Source organism: Ostrea edulis, chromosome 6 (genome assembly GCF_947568905.1).
Source record: "Ostrea edulis chromosome 6, xbOstEdul1.1, whole genome shotgun sequence".
In the NCBI taxonomy this organism is placed as follows: Eukaryota; Metazoa; Mollusca; class Bivalvia; order Ostreida; family Ostreidae; genus Ostrea; species Ostrea edulis.
The window spans coordinates 59,680,838-59,697,388 of NC_079169.1; the positions used below are offsets into that span (position 1 = coordinate 59,680,838).

General features: G+C 35.7%; 1 protein-coding gene across 5 annotated transcripts; it reads left to right on the forward strand.

The window, feature by feature from the left end:
* The first annotated feature begins 1,025 nt into the window (after positions 1 to 1,025).
* LOC125645609 (glycoprotein 3-alpha-L-fucosyltransferase A-like) lies at positions 1,026 to 12,540 on the forward strand. 5 transcript variants are annotated; one of them, XM_048871222.2, is made up of 4 exons: positions 1,047 to 1,159; positions 4,502 to 4,544; positions 5,377 to 6,558; positions 12,332 to 12,540. In XM_048871222.2, the coding sequence occupies exons 3-4, from the start codon at positions 5,392 to 5,394 to the stop codon at positions 12,374 to 12,376; spliced, it is 1,212 nt and encodes a 403-aa protein (XP_048727179.1). In that variant the 5' UTR covers positions 1,047 to 1,159; positions 4,502 to 4,544; positions 5,377 to 5,391; the 3' UTR covers positions 12,377 to 12,540. The 5 variants fall into 5 exon arrangements, with proteins under 5 accessions (XP_048727178.1, XP_048727179.1, XP_048727182.1 ...); XM_048871223.2 differs by lacking the exon at positions 1,047 to 1,159 and adding an exon at positions 3,382 to 3,651; XM_048871221.2 differs by lacking the exon at positions 4,502 to 4,544 and having other exon boundaries at positions 1,026 to 1,159.
* The last annotated feature ends 4,011 nt before the right edge of the window (positions 12,541 to 16,551 follow it).

Genomic DNA, 16,551 nt, shown 5'->3' on the forward strand with positions numbered 1-16,551 from the left:
ATTTTTTCAAGAAGTTAAAAATGGAAATTCCTAACGGACGACGCTCAACACACGACGACGGATGAGGTCCAACGACAATAGGAGGTCACCTGGGTGACTCAGATGACCTAACAAAAGGGAAACAATTATTGAGTACCTCGGAAATTGCATATAACATTTGTTTTCATTATGCTTCAATCAAAAATTGATATAGATTCCCAATTTTGAATTGAAAGTCGCTGGACAAATATTCCTTTGAATCAAAGAGTTTGTACACTTTGTAATTCAGGTCAAATTGCAGACGAGTTTCATTTTATTTTAGAATGCAAATCAATGTGTGCCATAAGAAAACAATTTTTACATTCAAGGTATTGTACAAACCCAAATGTGGTTAAATTTTCTGAAATAATGTAAACTACAAGTGTTTAAAAATTGAGAAACCTATGTTTGTTTGTAACAAAAATATACGATATAGTCTGTCCCCCATAACTCAAACATATATTCTATTTATTTTTTTCTCGCTTCCTTCTTTTCTGTCCTGCCCTTATGTGAACATGATTATGTTTGTGTCTCTTTTCCCTTTATCTCTTTTCCCATTGGAATGTATCACATGTACTTGACCTCATGTACCACGTATTGTTGGTTTGAGTGAATAAAGAAACTTGAAACTTTTTCAATGGTTATGACTCCAGTTCCAGATTATTAATTGAGACTTCTTACTAAATATTAGACCTTGTTCGGATACAAGTCAATAAAATCAACGGAGAAAAAAGTTTCTCAAAACACATACGGTATTTGTTTACAGCCTAACCAGACCTTAAATATTTTAGATTTATATCTATGAACGCGGTATACGAAATATTAATATATCATTGTGAATTTTTAAAAGTCCGAATCAAAAGGAATGAAGAACCCATTGTCATCGACATCATAATACTCCATTCCAGGCTTCCTGTAACAAATCTTTCTTGATATTAATTGTACTTTGTCCATACTAATCCTTCACACGGTCTATAAATTCATCCTACCTCGAGATAATTAACGTCAACAATGGGGTAGTTCGATTTAAATGACTGGAGGTAAGCTTGGTCTGAGTATTGAATAGGATGTTTCGAAACACGAATATTTCAAGATTTCGCAATACGTCGTCACACGTAGAGAAGATCTGAGAGCATTTTTGGTAAGTGAATATTTATTACCAACCAAAATATTTTTTACTATGGGAACTCTTCAGTGCTTAAGGTAGAAAAATGTGTTTATATCATCTGGCCTTAACCCTGATATTTACCGATAGGTTCATTGACTTTTAAAAGCAGATCATTAGTACAGTATACCCAGTCCCGGCCTTTATCACGCTAGTGTGAATTAGAGAAAATAAATGAACTTGACCTTCCTTCAGTTCAGCTTTGGTAGGAGAGCACGGACTTGGATTTCTTCTAATCAATGTTAAGCGCTTTAGAGAACTTTGATTAAGACGGCAATGGTTGAAGTGTGAAGCACTAAGGACTATTCAATATCTGGTATAATGAGTCGTTTGAGGCAATCCTACTTTTAAAAAGCATTTCCACCATTCATTGAATTTCACATTGATCCGCTTTAATGCACGCACTCGCCTGGCACCGTCCAAGAAGCAAGGTCGATGGTAACTAGTTTTACACTTCTACCCAACCTTAAGAAACAAGTTCAAGTACAGCATATTCTCTCAAACAATTATTGGTACATGGGGTACAATAGTAACATATGTACATTGATAAATAAAAGTAGTCAAAGGAAAAGACGTGAAAAAAATATAAATATAAATCTGGGAATCATAGAGAACGTGTTGCGTTCTGATGTTAAGTTGCGTGAAAGATCAGTAAATAATCCTTCAATATATAATAAAAATAATTGGAACTTAAGTCTTGATTCAAACATTTTTGAAAATAAGCCTAAAAGATGGGTATTGACAAGAATTAGTTAAAATAATTTTAGTTTTAGATAAAGCAATACGTATTTTATATGATTTTTAGCGTTAAAGTACAGGGGTATCCCTGAATTTCAGACAAACTGCCTTCGTGAAACAAAATAATTTTAGAATGAACAAAACTGTCTCTTTGAAATTTTGTTATACGAGGGCATTTTTTTTTTATATTTCTTCACCTGTACTACTGGCGATCGAACCCGACTGACCGCCACAATTATAAAAGGATTTTGGTTGTGTAATTTAGGTAAAGAAACCACACAGCAATACACATCGAACACTCGTGCACTTACTTGGCACAGGTATAACAGGTGTACCAATTCAGTTCATTTATATTCATAAACCTGACATAGAACATACAGAGATAATCACAATACAATTGATATATACATGCGTGTTGAGGTACATATACATATACAGTAATGAAGATTACTGAATATAATCGGCAAACCAACTTCAACTTTAAGGGTTGACCACCTGATTTATAGTGCAATGCAACGGACCAGACCGGGATTTGAACCCCACCCCCACTGAATCTCTAATCACGTGCTCTACCAACTTAGATATCTGGTCACCGGCGATCGAAACCGGCTGACCGCTACATTCCTCCCTCCTTAAATGTCTTCGCCCTTGAAGACATCAACCCAGGATCTTAATCCCCTGGCAGGCATTTTTACCTGTCAGTTCCATGGGCTGGTCTACGGCATCAGATGTAACAGGAAGGGAGAAAATGCAACGGAACAGATCGTGATTCGAACCCGGGCCCCCAGAATCTCTAGTCAGGTGCTCTATCAACTGAGCTATCTGGCCACTGGCGATTAAACCTGGCTGACCGCTACAATAGTTTCAATAAATCTAGATAAATTCAACAATAATTTGAAATTCGTAAAAGAAAATTAATCGTGAAATTTTAAAATGTTTGGTCTGATGAAATTTTTGCGGTAAGTACATTTTTCTGAAATCTTTTTAAATTTTCACATGAAAATATAAGGAGATTCGTCGCCTATTTCAAAATAACACAAATTACACTTTCTATCTGCTCTGGGAATACTAGCCCAGTTTCTATTGGTAAGCGGTGATTTGTCATTCTGAATTTAGCAATTTTACGTATTCTATAAATATCCATTGACAAGATATAATTTTGACATTTGAATTCAGAATTTGTAAAGAAGTCGTAAATTCCACAGGTATGACAGGTGTAACACAACTAGCAGTGTCTGTAGGGTTACAAAACAAATCATAGATAATGCTAAAATACGCAAAAACTTGTAGTTCCTGTCACTAGAGTTATCAATATACAATCAGGGTGAGGTGAATACGACTCAACCCCACTGTTGTTCTTGAATTTTCACTTATTTAAGGTTTTTCTCGGCAGCCCATTTACAATCGACTTCACAGGTCGGTGAACTCCGTAAACAAGATACCTTGTTGCCCTCGTTTTTTTTAATTTGTGTATCCGTAACGCGACGCACTGAGCGTGCACCTGGTACTGTCGAGGAACGCAGACATTCTTCTAGCAACTTACGAAAGCTCGCATCAGAAGCATAAAACGCGTTGTCTTGGCATTTACTTTCAATGTATTCACAATGCGACATTTTATAAATCTCACCTGCAGTAGTGAGCTCTGTTCGAAATCAAAACAACATCTGTTCCTTTTCCATCAGTATTGTGGACGAATATGCATTTCAAAATGGAACACTGATAACTCTCAGGTAATGTAACTACATTTTGGCGAAATATGTTGCATTTGGTCTATTTCTAATCGAACCTAGAGATGCGTGGTGTTACCTGTTTCATTTAATGGATTGTTTTCCATTTTGATTAGATTGATAGGTTTTGTTTTTATAGTTTCTTGATCAGTCTCAACTAATTTGTAATTTAAGTAATAAAAATGAAATGGAAGATGAAGTGCGTTTTGTTTTAGTTTAATCTTCTTATGTCTGAGTGAAATATTCTCGAGGGGGACGTTAAACAATATCCAATCAATCAATCATGTTTAAGTGCGGAAACAATTCATCGAACCACATACTTTCGGGTTTTTTAATACTAAGTCTTAACACAATTACATGTATCTAGTACTAATGAATTCAGATATATTAGAAAAGATAATTATGTGAATATGGACTTCCCAGCCACAAATTTGTAGCTGGCAGTGGTTCTCCATTCGTACAATGTCGACTCATTGGATTGTGGGGCGTACACGTTCCCGTCAATGTATTGCTCATCTATCACTATTCTAACTTTGTTTCTTCTTTTTCGCGTCCTTTAACATTAAATATAGCCATTTTTGTGCCTATCACTTCCGGAGGAGTGTTCTAGATTATCATAATCTGTATCTTTGACATGTTAAGAGTACGAAGTATGAGCGCACAATTCCACACCGCTCTTGATAGCCAAACTCTGCAAGAGGTTTCTTTTCTTCTTGTGATATTCGGGGGACAAGAACGACGATTTCTTACAACTGATGTGCCATTTACTGTTTCCATTTTAACCTTCATTACTTTCTCATAAATGAAAAAGGTGTCTGTTTTGCATCGTCCGGAGTTTCATTTTGTTTTTCAGGAATACTCAGAATTACTTCATCTCTCATCGATAGTGTTTTATAGTAAGTAATTCTTAGTAAAATATATTTTCTTACATTGTTTGATTTTTCCATACTTTTAGAATCCTCGTATCCTGAGAGACGTGTGATTTTTCCATACTTTTAGAATCCTCACATCCTGAGAGACGATTTCCAATCATACCCATGCTTGATAATCTGCCTTCATATATTGAATAGCAAGTGAAAAACAGTACACATGTAATTTGTAGTGTAAATACGTTTCTATAGCTTTTGTATAGGTCTAGCGCTAGCTTGTTTTGAATATTTTTACCATCTTAAGCCATCTTATGTAAAACTATTGATGCTTGTCTTTGTAAAGGGACAGGTCCTTCCGCAAAGATGAGAATTTGATTGGATTGTTGGGTGTCGTTAAGATGAGAATTTGATTGGATTGTTGGGTGTCGTTAAGTACTGCTAGTACATGATATATATAGATTGTCAAATTTTCGGGACGACGCGTCCCTTCTTCAGGACAAACGGAAAGGTTTACAAACGGAAAGGTTTACATGTCCCGAAAATTTGACAATGTATGTAAACCTTTCCGTTTGTCCTGAAGAAGGGACGGGTCGTCCCGAAAATTTAACAATCTGTATGTTCGTGTCGTTGATTATTTTAGTGCTGTGTATGATTTTTGGCATTTGATCTTGTATTCATGTTGTGGATCCGACACTTCTAGGTATCGGGTGTTGTTGGAACTTAGTGCATATAATATATAACAGTAGGATGAAGAGGATATGGAAGTTACGGAATAATTTGAAATTATCGTTTAACACACGTACGGTCAAATAAGAATGTAACAGGTCAGCATATTATGCTACTGATTATATAATTTCAGACTCCATGATTCAAAATGAATCGGAGGAACTGGAGAAAGAGAGCGTATGAAATCCTCTTCAGATGTCTGAACAATCGAGTGATTTTAGCGGTGAGTTTGATCTTCCTGATGTCGAGCTTCCTGTACCTTTACTACACAGAGCTTCCGGTTCGATACCAAATAACTTACAGGGGATCCAAACCACATGTGTTTTTATTCGATAAGAAATACTCCGTCAACAGGACAGAAAAGCGAATTTTGTTGTGGACGAAGTTTCATTTTGATATTAACTGGGTAAAACCTGTCAGGAATATTCTTGATAATTCTTGTGATTTCAAGTGTTCAGTCACTGATGACAGGTCTTCCATTAAAGATGTCGACGCCGTGGTCTTTCACCTGCTGGATATGTACTTTTGGGAAACTCCGCCCACTTATCGATCTCCTCATCAAGTTTGGGTTGTTCACTCCGCAGAACCGCCACCGCATTTGTATTATACAGGCCGGAGTTTAAGATATTCTCGGTATGCTTTCAATTGGACTTTGTCTTTCCGGAAAGATGCCACTGTATATGCACCATATGGACGCGCGGCACCATTGGACGCAAATATTGCAGAGGTGAAACGTAAAAAACTTGCTAATAAGAATTATGCAGAAGGCAAAACAAAGATGACGTATGCTATTATAAGTAATTGTGTTGATGATGCGGGAAGATTTAGCTATATTAAAAAGTTGAGACAATACACACCCATAGATCTGTACGGAAGATGTGGAAATCTTACGTGCCCCAGAAACAGTACTTGTGGGGAAATGTTGAAGCCGTATAAGTTTGCAATCACCTTTGAAAACAGCAATTGTAAAGATTATATTTCAGAAAAGTTTTGGAATGGTTTATATATGGAAAGCATACCAATTGTCAACTGGATTCCAGAACAAGTTCCCAGCAACGCTCCGCCCAAATCTTACATTAATGTGCATGATTTTCCCAGCATGAGCGATTTAGCCAAATATTTGGATTATCTAAATAATAACGACATAGAATATAGCAGTTATTTTGATTGGCGTAAAACGCATTACGTAGTCCACGGTGACACCATGTGGAATCAGTTTTGTTACTTATGTCGGGCTTTACATAACGACTCAATCCCTGCACAAGTTGTTGATTATCAAAGTTGGTGGTCCGATGACGCATGTAAAGAATGGACGGTAGGTTTTCTGTGCTTTCACAATATATTGTTAACTAACCAAAAATCCTGCATTAAATGTGAAAATTCTAGACAGAGGTAGTGACACTTTTTAAAAATAGACACTACAGCTCATTTTCCACATTTTAATCAAGTGTTTTTTTTAAACACGTATTGATAAAATAATAAATATAATATTGATACTGACAATTTTTTAACTATTAAAATGCATCAATTTTCCCTCAACTGCGCTTTGAAGATCATCTGGAATTAAAAGGTTTCTTCATACTGACTCGGACTTTTAAATGCTTATTCACATCACGTGCTTTTGAATGACAGCAACGATGTTGTGAAATACCCTTTAGAGGGTCCACACTCGCCTTTCAAGTATGAAATTATACCCTGCCTCTTATGATTAAATAACCCCTCTATGTTTCTATTGACCAATGGTTTTTTTTAAAAGTAACATGTGACGTACATGCAAGGTGAAGATAACGAACAGTGATCAATCTCATAACTCCTACAAGCAATACAAAATGTATTCAGCTTAAAATAGCATTTACTTTTAAAGCAGTGTCTTTACTAGTCCCAATGACAGACTTAGAAGGGGTAGGACCCCCTCCCCTTTTTCGCCACAAATTGTGAGTAGAACTCCAGATTTGGCACCCATAATGGCTGATCATTTTAGCCAATACTTGATTTTCACATCCCTCCTTGGAACTCCTGTATTCGCCAGTGAGTCCTGCGTGTGTGTCTCCTAGCTCTTGGTTTTCTAACGGTCATTCTGATTCCAATATAAATTGTAGTTCACGTATGAGATATATCTCGTTCTATTTTTACATCTTTTCTCGCAGGATCTGTCATAATTCTGGGTCTATCCACTACAGTCTCACTTGACGACATGCTGCATTTATGTCTGTATATGCGCATGCGTCTGAAGACCGGGAGGAGGAGAGTCAATGTTTTTCTGTATAGGCCATCAAAAGTATTAATTTTTGCGTTAAAAACGAGAATTTTCAACTTTAGATAATTGTTATTTTTGCAAAGTTCATTTATTCAACTATGCAACAAAATTTGAGAAAGCTTTGGGAAAATTATCATCTCATGATTTTTGCGCAAAATGAGCTGTAGTGTTTCTTTAAAGTAAAAATCATATGCACAAATATGCACATTTTGCTGTCTGACATGCAACAAATGAAATATGAGATATATGTCATTCTAGAAAACGTTTAGAATTAAAAAAAAAAAAAAAAAAAAACACTATCGATTTTGTAGTACGACAAAATTCCAGGCAATTGATTGAAACAGCAGTCTGGAAATGTCTATCCTTCTGGGGAAAATTGTTTATTTTTTCAACTACAGTGTTAAGGTATCACGTGGAACAGACGAACCTCATCAATTCTAATATCAGCCGAGGTTCTCCCATACTCATTAGTGTATTTGTACTCCCAACGGTTTGTTTAGTTACTAGTATTGTAACTCATTCATGCATCATGAACTGCAAAATTTGAGAAGTCAATCAGTTCGATCAGTGCATATGAAAGGCATTATATTGGATTAACTTGTCGTACAATCCGGAAAGAAACTCGTGTACAATATGATCGGGTTTTGGTTGTTTGTTTACCTGCGGTATCCCTACAGAAAGCAGCGCTTTTTTCCCGTCAAGGCTTTCGTAGACACGTCAATAAAACATAAGATTGTTTAGGAGTTGTCTAGTTAGTTGTAATATCCTTATTATCGCTGCTATCGAAAGTTCCATTTTTATGACAATGACTTTAATCTCATAAACTAAGATATATTCATCTCCAATTTCATCTAAATCACAAAGTGTACATTTTCTTTCCCATCTTGGAATATGCCATCTACCAGTTTCAGTTGGTAGTTTGACATCAAAGCATCTATATTTACATATTTTTGTTTGGGGGTGTATGAGATAACTTTCTAAACGCGTTTTTTTTTTTAAATTCTATATAGTTGATTGCTTTAGGCGATTTAGAAATATCACTGCCATTTCTGTACAAAGTGATCATACAATATTTTATAAACAGTATTTCGTAACCAGTTTACACTAGGAAATGTATGAGACGACCAAATATAGGATAATCCATATTCGTCAAGGATATTTTAAAAAATATATTTCATCCAAGATGTACAGGTTATTTTATGTAAAAGAAAGTTTAATTTAGAACACAATTTATTAAAATATACCAATTTTGCCCAGAACGTAATCATTCGTGCCTTTATATTTAAAGCTAAAGGATATATAAACCATATAATTTGGAGTAGAGTTACTAAGATTCAAAATATATTTACAAAATTTCAAATGTAATTTCTCTACTATATCTTTGTTTGAGAAACCCTCTCACAGCTATACAATAAAAACGTTGAAATAATTTTATTAAATAAATCTAATTGACAATCAGTTGGTATATTATGGTTTCTACATTTAGAAATTACAATGTACATAGCTTTGTCATATGAATATTTAACATGATCTCGAAACGCCCCTGTTCTTGAAAATAATACACTTAAATACTTGAAATTATTTACAATTTCAATATTAGAACCGTTATATACAAACTTTAAATAGGTTGGTTGTCTCCCCCTACCAAAAATCATTACCTTACTTTTTCCTTCCTTAATTTTGAAGTGCCAAAATGAGCAGTATTCACCAAAAATATCTAGTTGGTACTGTAAATCCTCTTTAGATTCAGATAACGGGATCGTGTCACCCGCATATAATAACACAAACAATTTTAAAATATATCAAATTCATTTTCATATAAATTTGAAACTGTTTCTAGCCCCCTCGATCCATGGATTGATAGGAAATTCTCAAGGGCATTCAAAAATATTGAAAATAAAAAGGGTAAATGTTTTCACCTTGTCTAACTCCTTTAGTACATGGAAAACTTTCAGAGAAAACATTATTTGTCTTAATTCTTGCCTTAATAGCATTGTATTTACATTCAAGCATTTTCCATTGACTAAAATATTCAAAATTTTGTTCTACAAGCCCAATCTCCAAACGGAGTCGAACACCTTTACGAAATCAATAAATGCACAATATTCAATGAGGCTATAGAAAGAAAAAATATGATCAACAGTGGAGTAATTTTTTTTTCCTAAACCCAACTTGATTTTCCAGAAGAATTTCTGCGGTGTCAACATATGCTGTTAATCTTTGGGTTAATATCGAGGTAAATAACTTCACAACTGATAAGCGTAATTGGTCGGTCATTGTTTGATCATTGACATCACCTTTGTTTTTGTAGATTGGAACAATGTTTCCTAATAACCAATTATTAGGTAATACACCTCCGTCAAAATTAGTATTAAACAAAGCAAAATAAACAGGCATTAAGGGATCTATGGAATTTATATTTATTATATATACATGCACAGTCTTCACCACATGGTTTTTTTCTCTCGCTTCAATGACTTCACATATTTCAATATTTCATTCTCAGATATAGGTTCATTAATATCAATATTTACATTTATAGTACATTTGTAGATAGTACATTCATTTCTTCTAAAGACAAGACATAATCTGGGTTTATTTGATCATAACCATCAGCATTCAATTCTTTGAAAAATTCATACAATTCATTAATTGATATATTTAATTTTGGTTTTGGGTAATTGCTATTAATAATCTTCCAATATTCTTTTGGATTTCTGGATCTTAAAGTACCAAGTTTGGTTTTTAATTTAGATTTATGATTGTTGACTGATGACTTCTTCAAAGTTTGGTAATACATGTATCTTCTCTCCTTCACATATAAATCATTTTTGACTATTTCACCACCATATTTTTATACATTCTCTGCTTTTCTAAAGTTGTATCGTGCATTTTTACAATATTTCCTAAACCGCGTTTTTTTCCCCAGAAAGTTAACATATTGAACTTTAGTGCCAAGAACTTGTTTTGTAGAGGAAACAGGAATAGTCGAAACTGTTACTTCATTAAGTCACTATTCACCTCATCAGTACTAATTAATAATAATCTGTCAACTATACTGTCAATCTCATCCTTCCGATCAGCTACACTTTGACTGTACTCATTTTAGCTCACCTGAGCCAAAGGCTCAAGTGAGTTTTTCTGATCAAAATTTGTCCGTTGTCTGTCGTCGTTGGCGTCGGCGTCGTGGTGAACTTTTCACATTTTCGACTTCTTCTCAAGAATCGCTGGGCCAATTTCAACCAAACTTGCCACAAAGCATCCTTAGGTGAAGGACTTTCAAGTTTGTTCAAATGAAGGGCCATGTCACTTTCAAAGGGGAGATAATCACAAAACTGCAAAAATAGGGTGGGGTCATTTAAAAATCTTCTTCTCAAGAACCACTAGGCCAGAAAAGCTAAAATTTACATGAAAGCTTTCTGAGATAATGCAGATTCAAGTTTGTTCAAATCATGCCCCCTGGGGGTATGATGGGGTCACAATAGAGGATCAAAGTTTTACATACAATTTGATACAAATATATAGGAAAAAATCTTTAAAAATCTTCTTCTCAAGAACCACTGAGCCAGAAAAGCTGATATTTACATGAAAGCTTTCTGACATATGTCAGATTTCAGTTTGTTAAAATCATGGCCCCCGGGGGTAGGATGGGGTCACAAGAGGGGTTAAAGTTTTGCATACAAATATATAGAAAAAATCTTTAAATATGAGCCAAGGTGACTCAGGTGAACGATGTGGCCCATGAGCCTCTTGTTCTTATCGTCATTCCCATTATATACAGTTAATTACTATTTACATCATTACATTTAGCATTAACAATTGCTTTTCCACATGTACATCAGATAGAACAGAAGTGAAGGGTAATACACCAAAATCAGATATTAAAGTGAGAAAATCTACATTGGCTATACAATAATCAATAACACTGGAGACAATAGCTATATCAACATTAATTATACATTGTGCAGATTTAAGTGAAGATGTACGAATATGGCCGTAGAATCGGTGATTCGACTCTCAAAAGAATCAATGTTGATACAACTTGAATACGGGTGTACAGAAGTACAAATGACTTGAATTGGGGGGGGGGGGGGGGGGGCAATGTGTTCTACACCATTATAGCACTTTTTACAGCAGTTTTAAAGTTTATTTTTCATATCTCAAAAAGATTTTTATCTCAACTTCTACATGCATAACATAAATAATATTGTATTTGTAACACATATAAAGTTTCAATTTCTATCTACAGTGGTTTGAAAGTTAGGAGTTTTACTTTATGTGGTTACTCACTTCCGCTCCACCCAGGGGGTTGAACTCACGACCACCGGAATCAAACTTCCCAGCAGTTAATACCGCGCTAGACCGCTCGACCATCTAGGGACAAGTTTTAAAAACTTGCTTTTGATGACGATAAAATATCTCGCCATGCTGCCACATTCGGTGTGGTAACTGAGTATAGGAAATGATGGGATACTGTTATCTATAATGATTTTGTTTGGTTCGGTTATTCGTGTGCCTGTCTGTCCGGTTTGCCGGTTAATATCCATTTCTGAGAGAGAGAGAGAGAGAGAGAGAGAGAGAGAGAGAGAGAGAGAGAGAGAGAGAGAGAGAGAGAGAGAGAGAGAGAGAGAGGGGGGGGGGCCTTGCTACTGATAACGTACGATTAGAATTTTTGGTGAGAAGGTAAATTGGAAGGGATGGGGGATGCATCGAGTAAGAGTATACATATTGGTAGGAATCGGGACTGAGAGCTTATCATAATATTGGCAAACGTTTAGATTCTCCAAAAACACTTTTTCATGCCTGGTCTTTTCCTTTCCTTTCTTTTTAGATATCCAGCATGATAACTAGAAGAATAAAGAACTATTTCATGTAATGAACTATCAATCCATCCAAGTCATTCTGAGTTCATCTCAGGGAGCATCCGAACAAATTGCATGTATATACATGTACAGGTATATTACGTCATCTAATGACATTCCTTTGTATTTATGTATGTACATGCCACTGTATTTTTCTCAATAAACTTCATTTTTTGAACTTTGTGTTTTATTCCACAATAAAATTGAGAGTATTCCTGTCCTCCTCCCCGCTACAGAACACGCTAGATTAGCACTGCTAAACCGGCCCTCCTCCCCGCTGCAGAACACGTGGGGTAAGGACTGCTAAACTGGCGCTCCTCTCCGCTACAGAACACTCGAGATTAGCGCTGCTAAACCAGTCCTCCTCCCCGCTACAGAACACGCGAGATTAGCACTGCTAAACCGGCCCTCCTCCCCGCTACAGAACACGTGGGGTTAGGACTGCTAAACCGGTCCTCCTCCCCGCTACAGAACACTCGAGATTACTGTAGCACTGGTAAACCGGTCCTCCTCCCCGCTACAGAACATTCGAGATTAGCACTGCTAAACCGGTCCTCCTCTCCGCTGCAGAACACGTGGGGTTAGGACTTCTAAACCGGTCCTTCTCCCCGCTACAGAACACTCGAGATTACTGTAGCACTGCTAAACCTGTGAAAACCAGTATGAAGTAGACTGCCCCAACTGTTGCTATCTTAAGAGTTTTACATTCGTGTACTGTAAAGAATATGAGATAAACTTCAATCCATTTTAATTTAGAAAATGCAATTACGTGTGTTGGGTAATGACACGAAAAGTTGGGCAAATTATCATAACGCGCTAACACGCATTATCGAGTTATCTGCACACTGTTCCGAATTATGCCCAGAACTAAATAGCTTACTTAATTTTAAATTCTTTACTGCACCAATTCAATGCAATACAGGATTTATCATGTTCTATAATATATTTTTGTTTTCTAAACTTTTTTTCTATTTATTGAATGTAATGAAATTACTTTCGAATGTTTTCAGATATCATTGTTATAATAGTATATACTGAAATCATAAAATTTTCATGGTATAGACATAATCATGAATTCCATGACAATATGTCACCTCGAAAATAGTCTTATAACATATGGGCTAAACAAAACTCTGCACACCTTATCTAGACAGTTTTTCCGAATTGATATATAAAGTATATATTCACGTTTAATAAAACCTAACTTACTTGGCTTTGCACATTTATTTAAAAGGAAATATTTTATTTTAGTAAAAGAAATATTTAAGATATTTAGTGAAACGGACCACGGGTCATAGCAGTAAACTCCTGCAATCTATTATGTGTCAGTGTAGCAGCCAGTATGTGTGAATGGTACTATTATGTATCAGTGTAGCAGCCAGTATGTGTGAATGGTACTATTATGTGTCAGTGTAGCAGCCAGTATGTGTGAATGGTACTATTATGTGTCAGTGTACAGGGCCGTAAGTAGGGTTCTAAATCAGGGGAGGCAGGGGATTGGGGGCCGCCGATTGACTTTACGACTGAAAATGACACTTTTTAAATCCCAATTTATCATGTTTGTGTTTCATTTGTACTATGTAAAGAATCGTAATATGGTGTCAAAGACAAAGGTGCTTGTCTTCATTTTAAACATATATCCTATAATATAACATTTATATAATTTTATTTTCTTTTTTGCCAAAAAATCAGACGAGGCAGTTGCCTCGTCTGCCTCATCGGCAGTTACGGCCCTGGTGTAGCAGCCAGTATGTGTGAATGGTACAATCGTATATGTAAGTGTATTTCGGTATTTGACGTACTCTTGTCATCAGTGTGATCATGCGACAAGTTGTTTTATAAACTTAATAGTTACACTAGTTAGTAGTACATATTGTTGTTCATATCTTCCCATGTTGTCCACGACAGCTACCGTTAATTATTCATTGTCACACACTGAGGGAGCATTCAACTGTTCAAAGGAGAACAATTAAGTATAACCCTAATTGCAGAGTATAAGTTCCAAAGTTAGCATATCCAAGCACGTGTATTTTACTCAATATGAACACGCTCCTTAAATACATGTACCATTATTCAGATATCTGAAGTTTTTATTTATAGCTATGAAGCATTTACTATTTATGAATGGTAACTAACAGCTCCTTTTCTCAAGTATCATATTGAACATGAACTTGTACGTTTCCTAAATTCTCGCACAATTTGTAGGCGATTACAGGACAGGGCGTGTCTGACATGTTATGTGTGGGAAACAAAAAACAAACAAAAAGAACGATACGATTTGTGGACGGAACGGAACAATTTATGAATAGAACGGAACGAATTCCTCAGAAATCGGAGGAAAACTGGTCAAAAAGGGAGGAAAACACCTTACCGGTACCCTACTTGGAAAATATCATTTTCTGTCACTTTAAATCAAACCCAGAGTTTCATTTTTTCGAAAATTGTGCTAATCAAGATTTCCTCTGAAAAGAGGAAAAATCACCCCTGAAAATTAGTATGCTTTTGATGTGTATTACACAGTACAGTGTACATTTCAGGGTTTGTAATTTTTTTATATTCAATATTTTTAAAATTACAGCTGAGAACATATAGTGAAACGTTTAATATTACGTTGCAATATAAAACTATACAGGCCTACATTTTATACCATAAAGTGCTAAAAGTAATATAGCTAGTAGTGTAGACTAAGACAAGAGAACTAGATTTTACTTCGAGAAATTGGGAGTTCAACTGTCAAAAGTAAATTTTCCTAGTAAGGCGGGGGAAATTCGGGATTGGGAATTGAGAACATCGAAAGATTGAAGTTCGAGCCATCAAGCGTCGCTTAGGCTACAGAGTGTTTCAAAATATCTAAAACATTTCAGGTCCAGTCAGAAATAATTGCAAAAGATGTATTTGAGCTAATGGCGTTTCTATCCCCGTTTCTTGAGATCATGATGTGTATATATAATGTAACGTATTTCAAAGTAAACAAATAACATGTAATACTTATTTCCGTAAATACATCTCAATACCATGTTACTTCGCATCAGCTTGAAGTTAAATAGACACAATTTCAGCTTGATGAGGCTATGGACAAGCAGAATTTTATATCATGGAGTGGGATGGAAATTAGTCTGTTTTCTTTGAATACTGAAGAAACTAAGCAGTGCTGGTTCAGATCAGTATCTTTCTTTGATAAGAACAGAAAAAAGAATTGATTTGAGTTACCAGGATGATGTTACTCCACGTATACTGTAAATAAATTATTGTTATTATTTCAAAGCACGCGCATTCCTCCTATCGTAATTCTCGTATGGGAGACTTATGACGTAATCAAAAGGACATCCCTCCATTATCTCTGTTAATGAACTCTTTTCCTCGTTAATAGAGATGAGCTCTTTTCCTCGTTAATAGAAATGAACTCTTTTCCTCGTTAATGGAGATGAGCTCTTTTCCTCGTTAATAGAGATGAACTCTTTACCTCGTTAATAGAGGTGAACTCTTTTCCTCGTTAATTGAGATGAACTCTTTTCCTCGTTGCGCCCATGGGGATCCGGGTTAGAATAGGTCCTCAATACCCCCTTGCTTGTCGTAAGAGGCGACTAGATGGGGCGGTTCTTCGGATGAGACCACAAAAACCGAGGCCCCGTGTCACAGCAGGTGTGGCACGATAAGGATCCCTCCCTGCTCAAAGGCCATAAGCGCCGAGCATAGGCCTAAATTTTGCAGCCCTTCACCGCGGCAATGGTGACATCTCCATACGAGTGAAAATTCTCGAGCGGGACGTTAAACAATACACAATCTATCATTTCCTGGTTATAGTTTTAATTTTACATGTAACACACAATTTGATTGGTTTATTTGACTTTATCAACATTATAAAATTATGAATTGTATATGACGCGGACCAATATTGTCCTAGCAACAAAATGGAAGCAGAATAGTCAAACGTATTGTTACGTCATTCCTAGGACGTCCTATAACGGGACTGGACGTCAACTTGATATAATATTATAGAATGTTGATAAAGTCAAATAAACTAATGAAATTGCGTTTTACAAGTAAAATTAAATGATTCAAAAACAGTCTGAGTGCACATCACTAAGTAAATCTAAGCTACCAACATCAAATAGATCATTTGTAAACAATTTGTAATTTCTACAAATAACACAAAAAATTTCCAGTCAGGAATGCATAAATTAAGAGA